The sequence below is a fragment of the Rhinoraja longicauda genome, chromosome 5 (assembly GCF_053455715.1).
Source record: "Rhinoraja longicauda isolate Sanriku21f chromosome 5, sRhiLon1.1, whole genome shotgun sequence".
Classification (NCBI taxonomy): Eukaryota; Metazoa; Chordata; class Chondrichthyes; order Rajiformes; family Arhynchobatidae; genus Rhinoraja; species Rhinoraja longicauda.
In genome coordinates this window covers 33520634-33546476 of record NC_135957.1, presented here as the reverse complement: position 1 = coordinate 33546476, position 25843 = coordinate 33520634, and the positions used below count along the sequence as shown (strand labels likewise).

Here is a 25843-nt window from a genome sequence, read left to right as displayed (position 1 = left end):
GATACTAACTCACTACAAGTGATTTTTCCATTGACTAATGAACTAATCTTGAAAATTTATTGTCCTTTGTCAAACTATGGTGAGCAGTTTATCGGAAGGAACTGCAGATGCTGGTTTAAACTGAATATATAAACAAAATGCTGGAGTAACTCAGTGGGACAGGCAGCATCTCTGGATAGAAAGAATGGGTGACATTTCAGGTCTGAGAAGGGTCTCGACCCGAAACGTCACCATTCCTTCTATTCAGAGATGCTGACTGTCCCGCTAAGTTATGCCAGCATTTTGTGAGCAGTTTATCTTTTCTTTTCTAATATGTTGATAAGTCTTTTGATTTTGTTAACTACTGAAACTGCTATCCCAATAGCTGCTCTAATATTGTTCCTCCGTAAACTGGTCCTCAAAAGAACATTGATTTACCATAAATTGTTTTGAGAAGTTATTCTGCCATTTGAGTAGAAACTAGAAATCTAAAGAGTGTTTTGGTGCTTCTGTTCAATGATAGAGTCATAGTGATACAATGTGGAAACAGGCCCTTCAGCCCAACTTGCCCACATCAGCCAACATGTCGGAGCTACACTTGTCCCCCCTGCCTGTATTTGGTCCATATCCCTCCAAACCTGTCCTATCCATGTACCTGTCTAACTGTTTCTTAAATGTTGGGATAGTTCCCTGCCTCAACTACCTCCTCTGGCAACTCATTCTATACACCCACAACCCTCTGTCTGAAAGGGTTACCCTTCAGACTCCTATTTAATCTTTTCCCCTTCACCTTAAACCTATGTCCTCTGACATCACTTTAATTGTGCAGATGAATAACAGCATTAAGATGGTGCAGTGGAAGGAATTAACTTTCCTAAATAGAGGCTAAAAAGAATTCATCACCATCTTTGTAACTTCATCTTTCACATGTTAACACATTTTTAAATTGTTTTCCACAATAAATACATAAATTCTGCAGAAAAAATAGGTAAAACAGCAATAACAGTTAGTGCAGGAATGAGTCTGAGGCTTTGGAAAACTCAATAAAGATCAATACCTGCGCCTGGATGAACATTCACTGTCTGAATGGGGATGCACTGAAGACTGAGTTATATTAACCAAGGCTCTAGCCTGCACTTGTTGGTCACTGTGCATATATGTTGAGTTCCTTGAAAAGGAAAAAGAAAGCAATAATTAGTTGGAAACGTTCAAAGACCATTTACCATTCATTCAAGAAAAATTGTTGAAAGGAATGGAATTCCACCTAGATCAAAAGACAAATGTATGAACAACATGTCAGTCTTTTCATCATTATTTTCCTGTTGGAATACAATTTCACAATATTTATCAATCAGATGAAGTGAAAATTATTTATAAAATACTAGATTTTAACATCTGCTTTTAGATCTCCAGAGCAAATATTTACATCAATGATATGGCATTGGTGCAGTATGAAAACTAACTGAAATTGTGTAGTCTTGACAATATTGCCCCTGGGATATCTGTATTGAGCATAGTTTTTGTGTCCTTATCCAGTAAATATTTCCCACAGAGAAAATGTTCAGCAAAGATTCACTAGACTAGTTCCAAGGAGGTAGGGTTGCCACGAGGAGAGATCCAGCAATTGAGGCCTGTATCCTCTACAACTTGAGAATGAGAGGAGGTCCTAATCAAACATAAAACTCTTAAAGAAAATGACTGGTTAGATGCAGGAAACAGAAACCAAAGGTGCTGGAAACACTCAGCAAGTCAATTAGCATTTGCAGGATGAGTTTTTTTCAGGTCAACCTGAAACATTAACTGTGTTTCTCTTTCCACAAATGCTATTGGACCTCTACATGTTTTTATTAATTTATTTCATATTTCCAGCATCTGTTGGGAATATATTTTCTGTGGCTGAGAAGTCCCAGATTGGGGGCACAGTTCAGAATATGGTGATCGCTAGTTAGGATAGGGGTAAGGAGATATATATTCACGCTCAGGATAGTGAACCTTTGGAATTTTAAGCATGTCCTCAGGCCCAAATTGTCAATATCGACCAAGGTGCCCCATCTTAGCTAGTCCAATCATCTGCCTATCAAACCCCCCCCTCACCTAATCCATCTATCATTTCTAGCCAGGAAATAGGCTAAAAAAACGGGAGTAACTCAGCGGTTCAGGCAGCATCTCTGGAGAAAAGAAACAGGTGACCTTTTGGGTCGTGACCCTGCTTCAGACTGAGAGTCAGAGGAGAGGAAAACGAAAGATATGAAAATGTACAAAGAACAAATTAATGAAAGGTATGCAAAAGGACAAATCATAGACAGCAACAATGATCAAGGAAAGGTGGAGCCCACAATGGTCCATTGTTTGCTGTAGAGGTGATAATGTGTGGTACAAACAGTGAAACTAAGCAGGACGACAATGGAACTTGTACAACGACTCGGGTGGGGGAGGAATGGAGAGAGAGGGGATGCAAGGGTTACTTGAAGTTAGGGAAATCAATATTCATACCATTGGGATATAAGCTGCAATCTTTAGTGTAAGCAAACATCTGAACTGAGCACAATATTCTAAATGCGGTCCCCCCAATGTCTTATACAACTGCAACATGACCTCCCAACTTCTATATGATACTTTGACTGATGAAGACCAAAGTGCCAAAAGCCTTTTTGACCACCTTATCTACCTGCGACTAGACCTTCAAGGAACCATGCACCTGTACTCCTAGATCCCTCTGCTCTACAACATTACCCAGGGGCCTACCATTTACTGTGTAGGTCCTGCCCTTGTTCGACATCCCAAAATGCAACCTCTCATACTTTTCTATATTAAATTCCATCAACCATTCCTCCGCCCATCTGGCCAATCGATCCAGATCCTGCTGCAATCTTTCACAACCATCTTCACTATCTGCAAAACCACTAACCTTTGCATAGCTGCAACAATTTTGATATTCTGAAGGTGTGCTTTCAAATATTTTTCTTGCTGGTCATGGCACATTACAACTCCTCTGGGATGTGTAAGTAATTTGCAGGAATATACCTTACATTTTAGCACACACAAGCCATCATTATGCATCCACTGCTTTGTTTATATTAAACAAATATAATAACTTTGAGCTTTGATCTAACTCTGGATTGCACGTGACTGGGCAGTGTTAGTAACCTGTGTACATCACATGAAACAGGATCATTATCAACCAATCAACAATATTTATAAATAAATCTTCTGAAAAAGGTTGTTGGAGAAGAGTGGGATCCAATCTTTAAATCTCTTAAGACATTTGACTGAATATATATAGTTGTACAAAATAAACACTGAAAACTACAACGGTCTTAAATTTACCTGTATTTCATTATTGAGTGATTAACCTACAAAGTAAATAACTGCTATCGAAATTCTGTAAACTGAATAAAAGAGAACTATTCTCTATGAAAACTATGAAAAATGTATTGAAAATGTGCAGGGCAGCTTGGACAAACTTGTTTTTAATCCCTTTCGGGAGTTAATGTGAAATGCAGATTCAAGTTTATAGTTTGGTTTTTAAGAACTGTCCAGCACTGAACAATATTTGCAAATGATTGAATGCATAAATATATATCATTTGTTCTGTTCTCATTCTGAAACAAATACCTATGCACACAATTAAAGTCACCACAGACATAGAAACATAGAAAATAGGTGCAGGAGTAGGCCATTCGGCCCTTCGAGCCTGCACCGCCATTCAATATGTTCATGGCTGATCATCCAGCTCAGTAACCTGTACCTGCCTTCTCTCCATACCCCCTGATCCCTTTAGCAAAAAGGGCCACATCTAACTCCCTCTTAAATATAGCCAATGAACTGGCCTCAACTACCTTCTGTGGCAGAGAATTCCACATACTCACCACTCTGTGAAGAAATGTTTTCTCATCTCAGTCCTTATCCTTAAGCTGTGACCTCTGGTTCTGGACTCCCCCAACATCGGGAACAATCTTCCCGCATCTAGCCTCTCCAACCCCTTAAGAATTTTATATGTTTCTATAAGATCCCCCTCAGTCTTCTAAATTCCAGCGAGTACAAGCCTAGTCTATCCAGTCTTTCTTCATATGAAAGTCCCGCTATCCCAGGGATCAATCTAGTGAACCTTCTCTGTACTCCCTCTAAGGCAAGAACGTTTTTCCTCAGATTAGGAGACCAAAACTGCACACAATACTCCAGGTGCGGTCTCACCAAGGCCCTGTACAACTGCAGTAGAACCTCCCTGCTCCTAAACTCAAATCCTCTTGCTATGAATGCCAACATACCATTCCAGACATGTGACTAACATATTTAGATTTCAGACATGTGATTACCAAGGCATATTATATAAGTATGAAACATAGATCCCCTGATCTCCAGTCATTTCTGCAGTAAGCTGCACTAGGCACTAAGGGGCATTGTACTCAGGTATTTTCATAAATTCAACTCCTATAGAAAAAAAAAGAAATCTAAAAACTGCAGTTGCTAGAAGTCTGAAAGAGAAACAGAAAATACTGGAAATATTCCGACTGTCAAACAGCAGATGTGAAAATAGAAACAGGTTAATCTGTCATGTCAAAGACCCTTTGTCCAGCGTTTAGTCCAGTGATGCAGCGCAGAAACCAGCCCTTCAGTCCTCGCCAGCCATCCATCACCCATACACCAGTTTACAGAAGCCAATTAATCTACAAACCTGCATGTCATTGGAATGTGGGAGGAAAACTGAGCACCCGGAGAAATCCCATGCAGTCACAGAAGTTTTTTTCTTCAAAGAAAATAAAGGAGTAAATTTATTGTTGCCCTAGAGTCAGTGATCTCGCTTTGTACTGTGCAGTTTACTGCAGGCTGCCTTTGGACAAAGTATCCCTGGTAGGTTAGCTCACAGCACTTTGGTACCAGCTAGTACAGCAGAGGGGCCAACAACCAGCCCACTGCACTCAAAATGGCTTTGACAGCTGGTGAATCTATGCCTCATGCCTCACGTACTCAACTGGAACCACTGAATATTTGTGAATGTCCTTGACAATCGAACATTGAGTAACAAGTGGGTCATGGTAAAAAACTTTAAAATCTCTTTTTTTTTTGCACTAAAGGAAACATTCATATAGGAAAATCAATTTAAATTATTATGCCCAACTTAAATAGTAGGAGTGACAAACTATTTCTCCCAGCAGCAGATTCTCCCATTTGAACTGCGATCACTGAGACTATGCTGGGTTGAATGGTGCAGGCTTCTTTGTCACATCCCGGTAGAAAATCTTGCTGTGCTACAGGACACCGTGCAGAGTCCATCAGTGCAAGGCAGCAGTAGGGCAGAAGGTACTGCTGCTGCAACTGCAGGCTCAGCCAGTGCTGGCAATTGAGTATTTCGGGGTAAAACCAGATTTAAATCCTGGTATAAGCAATAACAGAGGTGAAAGATCTGCCCCAGTTTTGTATTCTAAAATCATAATTGATGTTAAGTTCTTTTAAAAATGCCCGAGATTATCAACAAGGAAATCTATGAAGACTGTTGGGGCTCTAAAAATCTATTACATGACATACAACGTTGAAAAGTGACACCGCAAGGGCTGGATGATCCATGGGACATTCAGTACGTAAGCAATGATCAACAAAACAAATACCAAGTCTAATTTGGATGCGGCTTGCTACTAAACTTAGTCGCTGGCATCCTGAAGAATTAAATGTTCTCACATTCTACACTCAGTGAGTGCATTAATCAGCTGTCGTGGAATCATAGAATCATATAGCAGAGGAGACTACCATGCAACCTACTCTGTTTGTTCCAGATATTTTCAAGCAGCTGCTCCAAAGGTATAAATGCAAACTAGAATAATGGGAAAAGAGGCTCACACACAGACTGTATTAGTCTACAAGCCACAGAAGCAGATTGTACAAAAATAGTTAATGAAGGATCATTGACCCACAAAATTAATTCTGGTCTCTCTCTCTCTCTCTCTCTCGCCACAGATGCTGCCTCACATACTCACAGTTTTCTGCTTCGTGAACAAGGCCTGAAGTCTGTTCCAATGTTAATAGACCGAATTACTTATTAACTTTGCATGGGCAAATAAAACTAACTGGTCTTAACCATGTTATTGTTAGGTTGAATCATTGACCCCAGGAAATATGTTTATGCCCCCCACACAGCCTCTTAGTGAAAATGCCTCCAAACCAAGCAAGCCATCATAAACCATCGGAGCAGCCAGAGGGTACAGTCTTAGCTCCCTTCTCCAAACGAGCTGTGACAACAATAAAGAACATTAAATTGATAATTGCTGACCAAGAACTCACAATTTTACATTAAGTTTAAAAAATAATTGTACACCATGTTAGCTACCATCAAGCCCCATCATTATTTTACAGACACTTTAGTTAGCAGATAGATATGAACAAGAAATTCATACACACTGGCAGGTTCTACCGGATTTTTAAAAAACACACGTGACTAAGAATGTGGGGGGAAAGGAATTGCTGACATTTCAGCTCAAGACCCTGCAACAGGAGATCAGAAGGGTGTGTAATGCAGAGGAAGGAGATTTGATTTACTTGAGAAGGGCTGTATACATTATGACAAACAAAAAGTCAATTTTCAAAAGTTTTGAAATTCTGATGCTCTGATAGGTTCTTGTAGTATGCCCCATTTAACTGGTATGTTCAGTCGGGAGACTGACTACAACCTCAGTGTGTATATCAAACTAGAGAGACTTATAGTCCCAAAAATTCACCATCTTCAGCTTCTATATGAAAGCAAAATATAGAACAAAGAAAAGTACAGCACAGGAACAGGCCTTGGGCCCGCAATTTCCATGCTGAAAATGATGCCAAGAATAACCCTTGCCCGTCTGCACATAATCTATATCCCTCTATATCCATGTACCTATCCAAAAGTCTCTTAAATGCCACTGTAGTATCTGCCTCCATCACCACCCCCGGCAGCACATTCCTGGCACTCGCCACCCTCTAGGTAAAAATAAAATTGTCCCGCACATCTCCTTTAAACTTTGCCCCTTTCAAGTTAAAAATATGCCCTGTAGTATATCGACATTTCCATTCTGTGAAATAGGTTCTGACTGTCTACCCTATCCATGCCCTTCATAATTGTATATACTTCTATCAAATCTCCCTGCAAACTCCAGCATTCCAGAGAAAACAATCCAAGTGCAGAGAGGAACAAAAAACTCATATGGGTCCCAACCAAAAATTGTCAAAATTGATCCAAAGACTAAATTCACCATAATACATCTATTCAAGAGAAAACAATAAACAAGTGGATACAATGTCTTCACATCCAAAGCTACAGGTGAGTGGAACAGAAGTATAAAAATCCTATAATTTTTTTTTAAATTGTTTCTTACATTTCTGCACTGACGAGAATTGTTTTGTTAAATACCTTGTTGGAGTCTCAGTTAATTCCGTCTCTTCTTCAGAGCTGATTTCAATAAGAAACATGTCTTCATTCTCTGAAGTATCACCAATAGCATCTCTCCTTGTGCTATCAAGCCTCGATTTGCGTCTCCTTTTTCTTCTTTTCTTCGCAGAGCTGCTGTTTGATTGGTTTTCTAAAGAGGATGGTGTAATGTGAACAGATGCTGAAGCTTGCAAGGTTCCAGTAGATTCCAGGTTTCTCTGCTTATCAAGAAAGCTTCTTCCAACTGTGGCCTCCATCAATGCAGCACCTTCAGAAGTTATTATCGGTGAAGTGGCAAGGTGTGAAGGAACATTTACCTACAAGACAATAAATGATTATTTCAATTGCAGCTGAATTTTATGTCCTCTTACCCTTGTGTATCACTGACTATAGATCTCATGAAGCTGCTTAAAGTCACAAGTACTTTTTATAAAAGAAATAGGGCAAATAAGTGCAAAAAACAACTGCTGGAGGAACTCAGTGAATCAAGCGGGTCAAATACAACATTGTGCTATGCATTTTAGGTACAAGGCAAACAATTTAACTGAACAGTTACTGGTTTATATCTCATACTAAATGGGTAAGCAACAATACTTGGGTGCCCTTCATTAGTTCCTGTTGGATTTTAATGGTTTGTGGTATACAACTTCTCGGCCACGTCCAAGGCACAGACTCACTGTAGGAGTCATACTGATGTCCTTATGCTAGACAAACAAGAAGTGCAACACAAGTCTCAGCTGTACAACTGTTTGTCATTCTGCAGTATTTTTAAATAGGTTTTGCAACAGTTTCAAAAGACCATCTCACTGCTTCAAATGTTGGATATCCTCTCCTCCAAACACTACTGGACACCCACTCACCCACCATCTCAACAGCTTATGTTAACCTTGAAAGGGGAAAGCACAGACAGGTGAGGGGACGGGAGGGAGAGCAAGGGCACAGCGCTATACCAGGGAATGTGGCTACCACAGAGCTCCAGCCACTCAGGTGACCTCGGCTGCAGGTGAAGTCTGCATGTTTTCCCCGAGTGCTCCTATTTACTTTCATGTGCAAAAGATATGCTACCTTGTTGTGCATTACCCCTGGTGACAGGGGAATCGGGGGGGAGTAGATGGACATATATCCTATTCACAAAATGGTGGAGTAACTCAGCAGGTCAGGCAGCATCTCGGGAGAGAAAGAATGGGTGACGTTTCGGGTCGAGACCATCAGTCTGAAGAAGGGTCTCGACCCGAAACATCACCCATTCCTTCTCTCCCGAGATGCTGTCTGACCTGCTGAGATACTCCACCATTTTGTGAATAAATACCTTCGATTTGTACCAGCATCTGCAGTTATTTTCTTATACGACATATATCCTATTCTCTTTTATAGGGAACCAAGTGGGGGAAATGTCCTCCTACATAAGCAAAACATGAGCAAGGCAAGAATGAAAACAAAACAGCTGATGAACAGAATTTAACATTGCAGTCACAATATTATGGTAACATGAAACAGTTAGCTCCAGCTGTTATACTGGCATTAAGCCAAACAAAACCAATTTTGGAAGAGGTTGCGGGAGATGGCACAGAAAGGGTTTGGAGAAGCATGAATGCTCTAGAAAATACGACAGCAAGATGCTTTGAATTTGAATTCACTTACAGAAAGAGTGCTACAAATTTTATTTTCAAAATGGTACTAAAAGGTGTCAACTTGAAAAAGATGAATTTGCTGAACCATGAGAGGAGACAGGAAGTGAGACTAATTGGTACCCCTTCAACACATCCAAAGCACAAAAAGCTGTCATGACTTTTTGCACTCTACAATATATCACACAGCCACCATTGTTAGATGTGCAGCAATGTCCACAGAAATAAATGTATATATATTAAAACACATATGAAAAGCCTTAAATATAACATTTATGTTCACTTTGGATAGTACTAGCCCTGATGGAAAGAAAACATTGATTGCACATCAAAGTCATTTAAGTAAGTCAAAATATAATGTCAAATTCCTATTACAAGAATCTTCCAATTTACTTTCCCAGATCATAACTTCTGGGAAAATGAAATTAACTCAGTTATCATCACCTGATTTCTACATATCACAAAAGTAGAACTGAAACTATAACCATGACACCTGACGTGACTTAAATTCCATTGCTGTAACCGCTAACCTGGTCAGACAAGATTTACAAGATTTACAAGATTTTGAGGAAGGATATTCTTGCTATTGAGGGCGTGCAGCATAGGTTTACTAGGTTAATTCCCGGAATGGCGGGACTGACAATAGATGCAGGAGTAGGCCATTCAGCCCTTCGAGCCAGCACCGCCATTCAATGCGATCATGGCTGATCACTCTCAATCAGTACCCCGTTCCTGCCTTCTCCCCATACCCCCTCACTCCGCTACCCTTAACAGACTGTCATATGTTGAAAGACTGGAGCGACTAGGCTTGTATACACTGGAATTTAGAAGGATGAGAGGGGATCTTATCGAAACGTATAAGATTATTAAGGGGTTGGACACATTAGAGGCCGGAAACATGTTCCCAATGTTGGGGGAGTCCAGAACCAGGGGCCACAGTTTAAGAATAAGGGGTAGGCCATTTAGAACAGAGATGAGGAAAAACTTTTTCAGTCAGAGTTGTGAATCTGTGGAATTCTCTGCCTCAGAGGGCAGTGGAGGCCAATTCTCTGAATAAATTCAAGAGAGAGCTAGATAGAGCTCTTAAGGATAGCGGAGTCAGGGAGTATGGGGAGAAAGCAGGAACGGGGTACTGATTGAGAATGATCAGCCATGATCACATTGAATGGCGGTGCTGGCTCGAAGGGCCGAATGGCCTACTCATGCACCTATTGTCTATAATTATCATTCTTTAAGTATATTATGGGTATTCTTTATGGACAATAGCAAACAACAGCTATGGTGATTCAAAGCTGAGTAGCCCAACATTGTACGAATATCTACATTTTTGCATTGTTCTCATAACCAAGGCAAAATATCATGCAGGCAAAATTAGTTTAAACAACATTCTTGTAAAACAAGGTAGTTCTGCTATAGTGCTATATCCTAATTCTTACAATACAATTTCGATCAGGAACTAGAGGATCCCTTGAAAGTTACCTTGCAAATTGGCAAGCAGAGAGAAAAAACTGTCTAGGGTAAAAGACATTTCCATGTAGCCTCCGAGTTAATAATCAGAGATCATTGTCTCAGGAGAACAAAGCTGCTACTTTTACCATGGAGAGCCACTGAAATTGACAAGTGGTCGCTTCTATTGACCCTGGAATACGCTATTAAACAATGTGTCAAACAGCATTTAATAGTTTTAGCCAGGGTAACAAAAATAAACTTGCACAGGTAGTTCTGCCACAGCTGAGTTTATAAGAAACTTCATATTTCAAGAGCCAGTTAGAATTAGATTTAGCTCCTTGGGCTAAAGGAATCAAGGGATATGGGGAAAAAGCAGGAACGGGGTACTGATTTTGGATGATCAGCCATGATCATATTGAATGGCCAATATGAAGGCCAAATGGCCTATTCCTGCACCTATTTTTCCACGTTTCTATGTTTATAGAAAATAGTGTTAAAAAAGCAATTGTGTCAAAGGGAAAGGGGTTACGGGCTGGAAAATTTCAGACTTGCAATAACAATTTTTTTTTTCCCTGCAGCATTTTCAAAAGTAAAATTACAATAATTTTATTTTTGGTATTGCAAGCTAAAAATACTAAAAGGACAATACATTACGTTGTTTAATAGAGTATCATTGCACAAATGTCAATGGATGCATTTGCTTGTCAATTTCAATGACTGTGAAACTGATACTAAGTTCTTAAGAAATATTTTAAAAATCCTGACTTTATTTGCAGCTTTTTTTCTGCTTGTCAATTTCCAAAGTAACTTTTAAGTAGTTCTCTAGCTCCTGATCAAAATTGTATTATAAACAACACAGCCCTTGCAATACAAATAGTGTTCCCTAATATAATCATTGTTATATCCTATTCAATGAATGCAAACATTCAGAAGTACCTGTAGTTATGGAAAAGACCATTCATTTTGAAAATCCTGCAGGGAAAGTTTGTCATTGAGAGCCTGTAACTCACTGGCCACCAACTAACTCCCTTTTCCCCATTGACACAATTAATTTAGAACGCAATTTTCTATAACACGGATTTCTAAGCAATACAACCATTGCGCTATTGTATATGTTTCCTCCTCAATGTTGAAACCATGCACAAAGGATGAATTATGGACTAAAGACATTGTAACGGTAAGTGAGTTAAACAGGCAGTATGGGGTCAAAGAGTGGCTGCCGCTTAGGAAGTAATCAGGCAAATAAAGTGAAGCAGAAAGTCCCAGGGATGACATTGGATGTTGGTGCTCGTGCTAGAACAGATGCAGGTGCTGCATTCCATGGCTATGCTCAGTTTCACAGACTTGGTTCCAATGATGCAAATGGAACTGAGTGCATGAAGATGAATACAGGCAGCAGAGACTATTTCATCTGGTGATTTTTATTTTTTCCGTCCGCTTAGTAACTTCCTCTTACGCTGGGCTCAGAGTACAGTGCTGTTTCAGACATACAATGTTGCCTACCCAATATAGTAATTAAGGATAACTATTGCCTCAATGTTGACCTGAAAGGCAACAACAATAAAATGGCCTGTACATTGCAATAGTCAGTGGTGAAGCTATCAATGCGTGGGAAGGAAGTGCAGATGCCGCAAGATTTCCACACATGCATAAAAAGTGGAAAGCCAAGGTTGCTGTTAGTGATGCAACCCTCCTCCACAGGTCTGCACTGCATTGTAACCAAGGAAATTAATTGAATTGTTGAAAATTTTAATTGCATTTTTATCCTTTTATAAAGTTATATTTCAGCTTCTACCCTAACCATGTAAGTTTGCTTAAATTATTTAACTCTCTTTGAGTTTAAAACATTAATTAAAATTTTCTTCCATCCTTCCTAATTTGTTCATGACATTATCAACTGGTGAACTCCAAGAATCCCTCAAACTAACTCCTGACAGCAGAAAAGCTAATTATATGCCTCAATGGCAGCTACATTTTTAAGGAGAGCTTTCTTCAAGGTCTAATCCCAATTGCAAAATCTACAGCAATGTAATTTAAACGCAGATCTGGACTGAGACACAGCAAAGAAGGAAAACCAATCACCTCAGGTTCAAATGCAGACATTAAACCATGATGGTTCAGTCAGTGAAGATATCTGTCCGAATTCCTTTTAAATGATCTTAGTTATCGGCACATCCTATTTGGTTATATTGGAATTGGAGCACACTATTATGATGCTGTTGCTTAGGTGATGGTTTAATCAGAATTAAAACACCAAGATCAATTATTTTCACCGTTCTGAATATTAAACCAATATATTTCAAATTGATAAATAACCAGCCCTACATCATCTGATTTCCAACTTTGCTCCACATAAATTTTTCATGGACCCATATGTTTAGAGTCAGAACAAAGGAACAGTTCCACCCATCAGTCAAGATTGGATTAAAATTAAAGCTCCAAAGACGGAAGTTCAGAATCTTTCAGTCCCTCATCTTGACATTTGTAACCTCCTTCAGGAAAGAACTAGTAAAACTAATTGTGAAGATAACAGGTAAGGGATACTGAAAGACTGATCAAACCCCTTACTTCAAGAAATGCTTCTTTATGGACCAATGTGGTGAATATAGGAGATCTCCAAGGTTAAAGTGACTGGAAGGAGGAGGATAGACAGATGAGTAATAGGAAATATTTAGGCTACGCCCAGGTCTCATTACAAAATTTGGGCACACATCAAGCTAAATAAATCTGCAACGGTATAAAATTCCAAACCTTATACATAGGCTGGGTTTTTTCCCGAATAGCAAAGCTCCCAATCATATGGAACGAAGACTCCAACTTTATAATTTCCAACTATGATATCAAAGTAATTTATGTGTGATACTGAATAGCTGAAACTCTGAACCAATTGTTTTTTGTGATTTTCAGCACTGACAATAATCTTTCAAAGCATTATAACAGTAATAAAAAATAACATTGTGAAACTACATACAGATACCAGAGATTTATTCACAAAATGCTGGAGTAACTCAGCAGGTCAGGCAGCATCTCAGGAGAGAAGGAATGGGTGACGTTTCGGGTCGAGACCCTTCTTCAGACTCTCGACCCGAAACGTCACCCATTCCTTCTCTCCTGAGATGCTGCCTGACCTGCTGAGTTACTCCAGCATTTTGTGAATAAATACCTTCGATTTGTACCAGCATCTGCAGTTATTTTCTTACACTACAGATACCAGTGTTAGGTGATGCTGTTCAGTCACATTCATTCTAAACTATTCCTTCTTTCTAACCATTCAAGGAATGAGAATCTTATCATATCAAAAATATGATTGATCCATAATATATCCTGAAAATAGTTACCGTCTTTGTGCCAACGTTGTTTTATCAACGGAATTAATGCATGCTTCACTTTGAACAGTAGGTTGGTGGAATTATGTCATCTACACCATCAGCTTTGGGTGTGCCTGCACCCACGGTCGCAGTCCCAAAGGCCAGATCGGCCTTCTTGAGAGTGAACCCACAGAAAGCAACTGGCCCAGACGTCCCCAACCACATCTATAGGACCTTCGTAGACCAGCCGGCAGAAGTATGCAAGGAAATCTTTAACCACTACGTGCTCTATTCTGAGATTCCTACATCACTAGCAGCCTGGTCCCAAGGAAAAGCGAGATACCGCGCCTTACTGACTACCATTCAGTGGCACTACCATTATGAAGTGCTTCATGAGATGTGCACTATTACTCCAGCCTCCCATACAGTTTTGATCCACTGCAGTTCGCCTACTGTCATAACAGATCCATGGCAGATGCCATCTTCCTGGCCCTATACTCACCTCTGGAATATCCAGAGTAACAAGACATCCCCGATAGATTGCTATTTATTGACTACAGCTCCACCTTCAACACAATAATCCCAACCAAACTCATCTCCAAACTCCTGGACCTGGGAGTCAGCATTGGACCCTCAACATCCTGATCCATAATCTACAATTAGTGAGGATAGAACAAAACATCCTCCATGATAATACTCCATAACTGGTGCCCTGCAGAGATGTGTGCTCACCCCCAATCATTTTGTCAATCGTTGATTGGGGAGGAGGATAAAGGACCTATAGCATCACAAATAAATGTACTTCACCTTCCTTGGCAAATTGCTCGCTTACAGGAATTACAATAAAATGTAATAAAAAAATGCACAAATAATGGTTTTAAAGTGTGTTGCTGTAGACACCAGGGGGTGCATGTAAATAAATCTCTGAAAGCAACAACACAATTCAATTATCAGTAGTGCAGGCAAAATCAAGAACTAAGCATTTCCAGTCAATGAACTTTCATCAGAATATTTTCATCAAAATATTTTCATCCGAAACAGAAGTTACTTGGTTTCTCTCCACACATATTGCCTGACTTGTCAAGTCTTTTGCATTTTGTTTTTATTTCAGATTTTCATCAGTGTTATTTTGCAAGTACAAGTGATAAAGTCCCACATAGTAAGCTGATCCAGAAGATTAAAATGCACGGGATTAACAGTGACTTACTTGGTCGTATGAATTTGGAACAGGTTTACTGATAGACGACAGTGGTTTATGGTGGAAAGATAATATTCAGGCGAAGGACTGCAACCACTGGAGTTCCACAGGGATCGGTACTGGGACCTCTATTGTTTGTGATATAAATGCTTTGGATGTAAATGTAGATAGTCAGAGAGCGAAACAGCATGGAAACAGGCGCTTTGGCCCTACTTGCCCACACCGGCCAACATGTCCCAGCTGCACTTGTCCCATCTGCCTGCGCTTGGTCCATACCCCTCCAAACCTGCCCTATCCATGTACCTGTCTAACTGTTTCTTAAACATTGGGATAGTCCCTGCCTCGCCTACCTCCTCTGGCAGTTTGTTCCATACACCCACCAACCTTTGTGTGAAAAGGTTACCCCTCAGATTCCTATTAAATCTTTTCCCCTTCACCTTAAACCTATGGTCCTCGATTCATCTAATCTGGGCAAAAGACTTTGTGCATCTATCCGATCTATTCCTCTCATGATTTTATACACCTCTATAAGATCACCCCTCATCCTCCTGCGCTCCAAGGAATTGAGTCCCAGCCTACCCAACCTCTCCCTATAAGTCAGACCCTCTAATCGTAGCAACATCCTTGTAAATCTTCACAGTACCCTTTCCAGCGTGAAAACATTTTTCCTACAACATGATGCCCAGAACTGAACACAATAATCTACATGCTGTCTCACCAACGTCTCATACAACTGCAACATAACAGCCCAAGTTCTATACTCAGTACTCAGACTGATGAAAGCCAATGTGCCAAAAGCCTTTTTGACCACCTTATCTACCTGCGACTCGACCTTCAACGAACCGTGCACCTGCACTCCAAGATTCTCTGCTCTACAACACTCCCCAGAGCCCTACCATTCACTCTATAGGTCCTGCCCATGTTAGACTTCCCAAAATGCAACACCTCACATTTCTTTTTATTACAGTAAATATTAGATGCGTTGATCAGTAGGTTTGCAGATAACGTCAAGATTGCTGGGGTTGTGGAGTGTGACGATGGCTGTCAAAGTGTACAGCAGGATATAAATCAGCTACAAGAAATGGGCAGATACATTTAATCTGAGCAAATGTGAGGTGTACTTTGGGAGGTCAAATGCAAGGGCAAAATATACAATTTATGACAAGATCCTTAACAGCATCGACGTACACAAGGATCTTGTGTGTCCAAGCTCATAAGGCATACGGTGTGCTTGTCTTCATTGGTCAGGGCATTGATTAGAAAAAAAAATCAGGAAGTCATGGTACAGATTTATAGGACCTACGTTAGGCCACATTTAGAGCACTGCATGCAGTTTTGGTAGCCCCATTACAGGAAAGATGTGGGGACTTTGAAAAGGGTGCACAGGTGGTTTAACAGAATGATGCTTGGATTCGAGATATTAGCTTGGGAGAGAGGTGGACAGACTTGGATTGTTTTCTCTGGAACACTGGAAGTTGCAGGTAGACAATAATAGAAGCACCTCAACAAAGGCCCTGGGGTTTATAGGGTGCTCTGTAGGCTTTTGGATGACAATGAGAATCTTAGATGAACAACAGATGGGGAACAACACACCTTAAATTATCGAGGCTGCCCAATAAAATAAAATTCTCGTGCATCACCAAACCAAGAGAACTTGGGAATGATAATGGCAATATCCTGAGGATAGTCCATATTACAGTGGAGGTGGTAATGGATGTCCTAAAACATGAAGGTAAAAATCTCCAGGACCTGAGCAGGTAAATTGACAGACCCCCATGGTAAGTTAGAGAAATTGCTGGAGTCCTTGCTGAAAGATAGGAATCATCATTAGCCACAGATGAAGTGCCAAAGGAATGTTGTGCCTTTAATTTAGAAGTGCTGTAAAGAAAATCCTGAGAATTATCAAACACTAAGCCTAATAACTGTGGTGGTCAAGTTACTGAAGAGTATTCTGATGCATAAAGACAGGGATTTATTCGGGATAGTCAGTATGGGCAATCAAATCTCACACATTTGATTCTGTTTTTTGAAGATCAAGGAGGTTGACGAGGGCAAGGCCATAGACATCCATGGTATCTTGGGTGAGCTATTTAATTGGATACAGAACTGGGTTAATGGTAGGAAGTAGAGGGTGGTGGTAGATGGTTGTATTTCGGTCTGTGACTAGCTAAAAACACCTTCTCAGAATCATCCCTTCAGAAACTTGTATAATTCAACAAGATTCTTCTAAACATCAGTGACTATAGGCCCAACTTGCTCAACCTTTCCTCCTAAGGGCACCTCTTCATTTCAGGAAACCAGATGTTAAACATTTCTGAACTGCCTCCGATGCAAATCCCTTATATCTGGAGAGATATTGACATTGACGATGAAACTCATTATTGTCTTCGATACGCCAACATGGTCTTTGGTCAACTAAGGAAATTGTTCTTTGAAGATTAAAACTTCAACTTCAGGACAAATACAGTCTACAGGGCAGCAGTGATCCCTGCCCACCTTCGATCACCAGCAGAGGCCTTATGGTACTGGAGAGATACTACCAATGCCCTCAATGTAAAGTACTCCAAATCCACTAGAATAATAAGCAAATACATGTCAGCATCGGAGACACAAGAGGGCATTCTTGAGCAAAAAAGTGATGGAGGAAGTCAGCGGGATAAATAACATCTGTGGAGGGAATGGACAAATTATGTTTTGGGTCAAGATCCTTTATCCTTTGAGAACCAAAGGTGCCATCAGGGAGAGGGGATGCTTGAGCGCAACTGCGAGAAACCAGAGGAGACTATTCTGAGCATCATCAAGAGATTATCAGATGGGCAGGATGTTTTCAAAGCCTCCTTACAAGATGTAACATCTCCACTGATTCCTTGTAATCCCTGGGTCATGATCAATTAGTGCGAAGAAGGAATATTCAGGATAGCACTCTGAGCGAGTCCATGTTTCCAGAACCCAGTGTCAATGATACATGGAGTGCGCCACTTCACAACCAACTTTTCCACCCATGCCACCAAAAATCTCCTCCATCACACTCATAGGTCCCCTAATGAGCTCATCTGTAACACAGAATCTGAGAAGATTCCTTTCAAAGATACAATATATCCAGACTGTACTCCAGGATAACTTCAACATCATTTTATTCACAAAATGCTGGAGTAACTCAGCAGGTCGGGCAGCATCTCGGGAGAGAAGGAATGGGTGACGTTTCGGGTCGAGACCCTTCTTCAGACTGAAACAAAACGACCCGAAACGTCACCCATTCCTTCTCTCCCGAGATGCTGCCCGACCTGCTGAGTTACTCCAGCATTTTGTGAATAAATCGATTTGTACCAGCATCTGCCGTTATTTTCTTATATAACTTCAACATCATACTGCACAGCTCTGCAAGATTTTTGCACTCAATCATTTTGAAAATGTTCAATTTGCCTTCCTGAATATGGTAACATTGTTTACCATATTCAAGGGCACCCTGATCCTCCTCCTGTAGCATTCAAAAGCTCCACTTTAAACAATGCAATGGTTTTCTCTTCTTTCTACCAAAGTGGAATTAGTTCTTATTTTCCACATGAAACTCCAACTGTAAAATGTTTACTCCTGTAATTAAATTATTCATTTCCCTCTGCAGATTTTTCACATCCACCACATACCTTGTTTTTTTCCCCAGTTATTTTTTATGTACAATATGCAGCAAAGAAAAATAAGTCTCAATGAAGTAGAAAGAAGGGCAAATTGTTGGGTTGTGGGGAAGCAGGTGGCCTGAAAAAGTATTTTAGGCATTTTTGCCCTGTTGACTTCGGGAGCTCCGGCAGTGGCAGCGTCTTCATCCCCCCCAAATCGCGAGACTTGGGTCGGCCCCCTGCGGACCTTTCACCGTCCGGTGCAGCCTGGAATAGGCCGCGGGATTTTCCACCGCCCGGCGGGGGCTTCAATGTCGGGAGCCCCAACGTGGCAATTTTGACTGCCCGACCGCGGGAGAAGACGGCAGAGAAGAGAGAAGACATTCTGGCCTGCCATCACAGTGAGGAGGTCACTGTGATGGATGTTTTTTGTTTTATGTTAGTTTTTGTGATTGTGTGTTTTATTGCTTTCTTTTTTATTGCCTCTCATTGTTGTCTGTGGGTAACGTAATTTTGTCCAAAAACATGTTTTTGGATGACAATAAAGACTATTCATTCATTCAAACATTTTTTAAATAACATTTCAGGAGCCTTGCCCCAGTCTTTCTCTGGAAATACATGGAAAGCAGTTCAGAAATAAAACCTGATATATTACCTTATTATTTATTGTCTCTTGAACAAAAAAGGCCTCCCCATTGTCACCAAGCTTCATCTGCAGCTGTACAGATTCTCCATTGATTTCTATATCCACCTAAAAATGTTAAAAACACATTTCAATGAAAAATTATACGAAAATCAGACCAAGAGTGATTACATTTCCATAAGGCTTAAAAGTTGATTTTGTTGGTTGGCCGTGTTACATTACATGAATCATCTCTGTATACACGCATCTATGAAGATTGAACTGTAGGTTTTACCCTACATAACACTCCTAATCACATTCACTATTTAGGTTACCTGACTGCCTACAGCATTGGACCATATTTTGCGTCAATGTCATTTTATACATTAATAAAAAATTGTTTTTTTACATTACTAATGAAAATACAATATTTTGCATGTTTCTCAAAAAATCAACAGCTATGCCACAGATGCAAAATCCATTATTTCTGGACGAGATCATGGCTGATCTTCCAAATATAAATTCTATCTTTCTTAAAGATTCTATCTTTATTAAATAATTCAATTATTTAATATCCAAATATTCTGTTGTGGACTAGCTATCCAACAAAAGACTCAAGCAGGGCTCATGACAAGTTCTTAACATTTAACATATTCAATTGTTCCAATTTTACAATGTGTCTCTAACTAGTCATTCTTGTGTGTAAAAGAATATCCCGCAATAAACTAAAAGATTGTTGCTGACTTACCACTTTTTCTCTGGATCGAAGAACTCCTAGTTTCCCAAAGCGAACATGGAACGGGGAGCACTGGAGACTGCCATCTGGCTGTTGGACAACGATGATATCAATGCAGCCAGATAAAGTAGCAGGATTTAATCCCTTGTAAAGTTCTTTCACCGTGACAAATACCTGCCCGGCCAATTGTCCAACGTAATTCATGGTTTGTGCCTTTGAAACAAAAGTAGTATTTCTTTACAAAAATGTTTCATTCTTTTCTAATAAAAGTACAAGGCAGGAAATAGGTTTTAATAATGTCTAATAGATCGAGATAAGAGATTCTAAAGTTCATTAGAGGGAAGTGTTCAGGAAAATGAATTGCAAATATAAAAACTCTTTCGAAATGGAAATTTTAAATAGGCTTTAATATTGGAGGTATAAACTCCACGGCTAAACTCCAGTGATGTTTCTTTAAATTTTAAATGTCTGCCCAAAAGTACAGTTAGTTCCGCTAACACACGAGTTGTGTCCCTCGGAAAACCTTGTGTTTTAGAAAGTTGTGTTATAAAAAATGGGTCAATGGGAAAAAAGGGAGTTAGGGGCTGGAGAGTTTCAGAGTCACAATAACAAAGTTACTTTTTCTCCCTCAGGATTTTCAAAACTATAGGTCTTTTTAATAACTATAAGTTTATTTTTTGGTATTGCAATCTAAAAATATTAACGTGAATATCACATTATCATTACACGTGATAACAGAAACAATCACTTGTCAATTTAATTGGCCTACCACAGTGCAAGGAGCAGCTATGTTTTTAAAAAACAATGGTGGCTGATTACTGCATGGAGGATAAATGGAAACAGTTTTCCCCCCTACAATGTTTAAATCCAAGACAGGTTTTTCTCTGCTTGCCAATTACCAAAGTCAATTTTAAATGGTTCACTAGTTCTTTCTCACAAATGAGTTATACCAATTAAACCCACATTATATTCTCTGGTTATATTCAATTAGCACTATGGAAACAAACATCATAGCAGCATTACCTGTATTAAAGATATCATCATTAAAGATTAATGAACAATTGTGAAGAGTATCAATTCAATTTACAGATTTTTCTGATCAGATGAAAATATGATTATACATTCGGGATATATGCAGGAATTGTAAGTTATTTGCTTATCAATTGTGGCTTTTATTAACTGTGATATTAAATCTTGACAAAGTAATTTTACTCTTTAGCATTTGAAAAAGGTTTAATTGTTTTCATTTATGAGCAACCCCAATTTCTACTCAATTTGAGAAACTCAAAATTAATTCCAAATTAAAATGGAAGGCGTCCTTTAGTATGCAACTTTTTTTGGAGCTTTGACAATTAGGCATCCAACAAGTGGGCTTATTTGTTATTTTATATATCTTTTTTAATTCTTGAGATATCAGATAACAGCCTTGGAGTAGGAACAAGTTGAAGTCAAAGCAAACAAAGTAAAATTGCATATAACAATTATCTCCTTAATGATTTAGGGTTATTATTGTCACTTGTAACGAGGTAGATAATGTAAGGTTCTTCTGCAGTTGTATAGGGTCCTGGTAAGACCACTTCTGGAGTATTGTGTACAGTTTTGGTCTCCTAATTTGAGGAAGGACATCCTTGTAATTGAGGCAGTGCAGCGTAGGTTAACGAGATTGATCCCTGGGATGGCGGGACTGTCATATGAGGAAAGATTGAAAAGACTAGGCTTGCATTCACTGAAGTTTAGAAGGATGAGAGGGGATCTTATAGAAACATATAAAATTATAAAAGGACTGGACAAGCTAGATGCAGGAAAAATGTTCCCAATGTTGGGCGAGTCCAGAACCAGAGGCCACAGTCTTAGAATAAAGGGGAGGCCATTTAAAACTGAGGTGAGAAGAAACTTTTTCACCCAGAGAGTTGTGAATTTGTGGAATTCTCTGCCACAGAGGGCAGCGGAGGCCAAATCACTGGATGGATTTAAGAGTTAGATAGAGCACTAGGGGCTAGTGGAATCAAGGGATATGGGGAGAAGGCAGGCACGGGTTATTGATTGTGGACGATCAGCCATGATCACAATGAATGGCGGCACTGGCTCGAAGGGCTGAATGGCCTCCTCCTGCACCGATTTTCTATGTAAGCATAATAATGGATTCTCACAAAGTAACAACAAAAAGGATGAACAAATGTGAAAAAAAGCAAGACAATGCCACAAACACAACCCTGGAGTCTCCTGCTCCATTAGGCGCACCACCCATATCAAACAGTTGTCACTTTCCTGGACCAAAACACAGCCAGCGTTATCAGAGACCCACACCACCCTGACCACATCCTCATGTCAATCCTGCCATCGGGAAGAAGGTATAGGAGCCTGAAAACTGTAATATCCAGGTTTAGCTTCTTAGCTTCTCCCCTACAACCAGCTATTAAACACTACAACCTCCAAATAATAGTAGACACAAAAAGCTGGAGTAACTCAGCGGGACAGGCAGCTTCTCTGGAGAGAAGGAATGGGTGATGTTTTGGGACTCAAAACATCACCCATTCCTTCTCTCCAGAGATGCTGCCTGTCCCGCTGAGTTACCCCAGCTTTTTGTGTCTATCTTTGGTTTAAACCAGCATCTGCAGTTCCTTCCCACACAACCTCCAAATAAGCTAGTACTATGTTTACATATGTTGTGCAGCTGCAAGTAAGAATTTAATTGGTATATGACAATAAAACACTCATGACTCGACTCTTTCCTTTCCTGTTGCATCATCATCTTGTCTTCAATTTTTAGTTCCTACTCCCAAACTGGCATCTAACTTGCAAATAAATATCTCAGGAATCAAAAAGATATACCCATCGTCATAACTCCACTCAAAAGAAAATAATTTACAACTAAAGAACGCTGCCATTTCAGTTTTATTTGCCCTCTTACTGTTATATATTTATGGCTCAAAGTTTGATTTAGACATTAGCATTTTTTTTAAACTTCTAGTAATCTCCTCTATCTCCAATATTGTTTCCCCCAACCATCTTGCCACTCCCCACCAATATCTCACTTCACTTCAAAAATTTCCCTCCATAAGCAATAACTTCACCGCACTGTTTGCTTGTTTTACAATGAATTATTACAGAATGTGCGTAATGGACTTGCGTTTAATGTGGAGATATTTGGTCAAGTCTCTACATGACAGTCCATCAATCATCTGTATGACAGATTGCAGCTGCCTGAAGGCAAAGGAGTGCTTTTGAAAACTTATGATAGCTCATCTCAAACAAAAATGAGGAACAGATCAAAAATCCTACATGCATGTAGAAACATGTCAGGCCAAGATGTCAGTTCGATGTTTCAACTCATTAGTATTGGTGATGTAATGTTTTTAACACTGCAATCACAGTACACAGGTAAATTTTGTTATCATTCACAATTACGTTTCATTAACGTTTTTCTTCGTAACCCTTTATTCCCATAAAATTCTGTGCACACCAAAAGTTTCCACTATAATGTCCAACATTATTGTCAGTCATCAATTACCATTTAAACACTCTCCACAAGGTCCATATTACATAAAGACTCTGATCCTACCCTTCCCCACATCGCCCACCACTGTCACGCTCCCCTCCATGTCCTCCCACTCCCATCACATTCCTATGCCCCCCACTCCAGTCACTCTCACCTTCATGCCACCCAGTCTCATCAAGCCCCCCCATGTATCCCACCCCCCGTCATGTCTCTTTCCCCATCTCCCTCCGATCACGCTTCCGCACCTCCCAGGCAAACACCCGCCCCCCCCCCCTCTGTCACTCTCTCCCCATCTCGTCTCACCATCCCATCATCTCCTATCACCCCCAGTCCCTCGCCTCCTGCCCCAGTCCCTCCAAACCCACTCCCCCAGTCCACCCCTGCCCCACGACCTGCCCCATTCCCTCCTGCCCCACTCCCCATTCGCTCACCTTCCGTCCCACTCCCAATTGCCCCATTCCCTCCTGCCCCAATCCCCATTCGCTCACCTCCCGTCCAACTCCCAATTGCCCCCCCCGTCCCACTCCCCCCTCTCCCACTCACCCCTCTCCCACTCACCCCCCTTCCCATCCCCTCCCTGTCCCACTCCCCCCCCCCGTCCCGCCCCCGTCCCACTCCCTCCTCCTGTCCCACTCCCCCCCTCCTGTCCCCCTCCCTCCTCCTGTCCCACTCCCCCCCTCCTGTCCCCCTCCCTCCTCCTGTCCCACTCCCCCCCTCCTGTCCCACTCCCCCCCTCCTGTCCCCCTCCCTCCCTTATCCCCCTCCCTGTCCCACTCCCTCCCTTATCCCCCCGTCCCCCACTCCCTCCCTGTCCCGCTCCCCTCCCGTCCCCGTCCCCCTCTCCCCCTGCCCCCCCCTCTCCCCCTGCCCCCCCCTCTCCCCCTGCCCCCCCCCTCTCCCCCTGCCCCCCCCCTCCCTACCTGTCCCACTCCCCCCCGTCCCGCTCCCCTCCGGCCAATGTCCGTGTCACAGGACCCAGCGCACACCATCCCCTCTGGCTGCCTGTCCCCCTCCATCACCACCGCCGGCCAGCCCCTACCCGACCCATCACTGCCCCTCGCCCCGGGGGCGCCTGCTTGCCCGCTCACCCTCGGCTCCAGCGGCGGGGGGGGGGCGGGGCGAGGGCTGGAACTGAGCGGCGCCGCTGCCTCTCCGTCCGTTGGCCGCCTGTTGCTCGCACTGGCGTCTCGCGGCGGCGCGCGCCACCGAGCTCGAGCCGCGCGGGGGCGGGGCGGGGCTTCGCTGACGTCGCTCCCCACGGGCGGGGGAGCAAGCGCCGTCTGCGCACGCGCCAAGTTCACCGCCCCCAGGTTCTCACAGACTAGTAGTGTTTGCACACAACACGTTCAATGAATCCGCACAGAGATATGTGAGTGAGTGAGAGAGAGAGAGAGAGAATGCCAATATCAAAACTGAGGCATGTGGAGGAAGGAACGGCAGGTGCTGGTTTACACCGAAGATGGACGCACAAGGCTGGGGTAACTCAGCGGGACAGGCAGCACCTCTGGAGAGAAGGTCAGGGTCGAGACCCTTCCTCAGACCAGTATTAAAACTGAGGCAATACTGCGAACAGAAAGAAAGCAGAACTTTTTGATCAACCGCAGATGTTGGGTTATCAACGTTTCTTTTTAAAATTTATTTCAGAAAATACATATTTTCTTCACTAAAATACATTGCAAGAAATACAACCTGCTGCCCGATGAAATGGTTCCTGGTTTGGCTGAGAATTTCCCGTTCGCAATGTCCTGAGTGCAGTCATTAGTCTGTAATGTGACGACCAACATGCCAGGCGGTGGGCTCAACCTGAGGCGATCTGCTCGGCCAATCAAGCAAGAGTCGGCACTTCAAGGAAGCACACTTGGATGATTCAATTTGCATGCAATTAACAAGGTCGTCATTGCATGGAAACTTCTATTGGCTTACCGGGCAGGTTATGTTTCAAAACCAGAATCAACGGGGGATTTTTTAAAACACGCATCCATCCTTGCCTTGTCTTGCCCAATAGTTTCAAGGTGAAAGTTCCGAGGAGCTTTGAAATAATTATGCATCATATTTTAACAGAATTTATTTAATCGTAATATCTTTTTATTGTTTTATTCGAAATACTTGAATGATTGGATCAATTCATTGAACTCAGTGTTTGATATGAACATCGCTTGGTTTTATTTTATTTTATGTTTGCTTAAACTGAGTGTGTCCATAATAGCAAAAGGACATCAATCAGCGAGTATGGAGATAGGGGAGATGGAGGACAGGAATTAACTTGCTTTTCTTTTGTGGCATTAATACAAGTGAAAGATCTGGCAGCTGTGATTATTTGATGGAACAGTGCTATTTTGGAAACCTTGAGTGATCAAGAGGGGTGAGATTGAGGGAACTGGATTGGAAACCTACTGGGAAAATAACAAAAATCTTAT

The 25843-nt window shown here is 41.3% G+C and overlaps 1 protein-coding gene across 5 annotated transcripts in view; it reads right to left on the bottom strand.

Annotated features, from left to right (window-relative positions):
- lpin1a (lipin 1a) overlaps nucleotides 1–25179 on the bottom strand; it is a 64226-nt gene extending 39047 nt beyond the window's left edge. For 3 of the 5 annotated variants that reach the window (XR_013547265.1, XM_078399271.1, XM_078399273.1), the window contains exons 1-5: nucleotides 25116–25179; nucleotides 19940–20140; nucleotides 19225–19320; nucleotides 7355–7689; nucleotides 1037–1147 (exon numbers count right to left, since the gene is read on the bottom strand). Coding sequence is in view for 4 of the 5 variants with exons in the window: in XM_078399271.1 (XP_078255397.1) it covers nucleotides 1037–1147; nucleotides 7355–7689; nucleotides 19225–19320; nucleotides 19940–20131 (734 nt within the window). In the remaining variant the exon portion in view is untranslated. Of the gene's footprint in view, nucleotides 1–1036; nucleotides 1148–7354; nucleotides 7690–19224; nucleotides 19321–19939; nucleotides 20141–24514; nucleotides 24591–25115 lie in introns of those variants that run through there. The other 2 variants (XM_078399272.1, XM_078399274.1) reach the window with 2 other exon arrangements.
- Nucleotides 25180–25843: the final 664 nt, after the last annotated feature.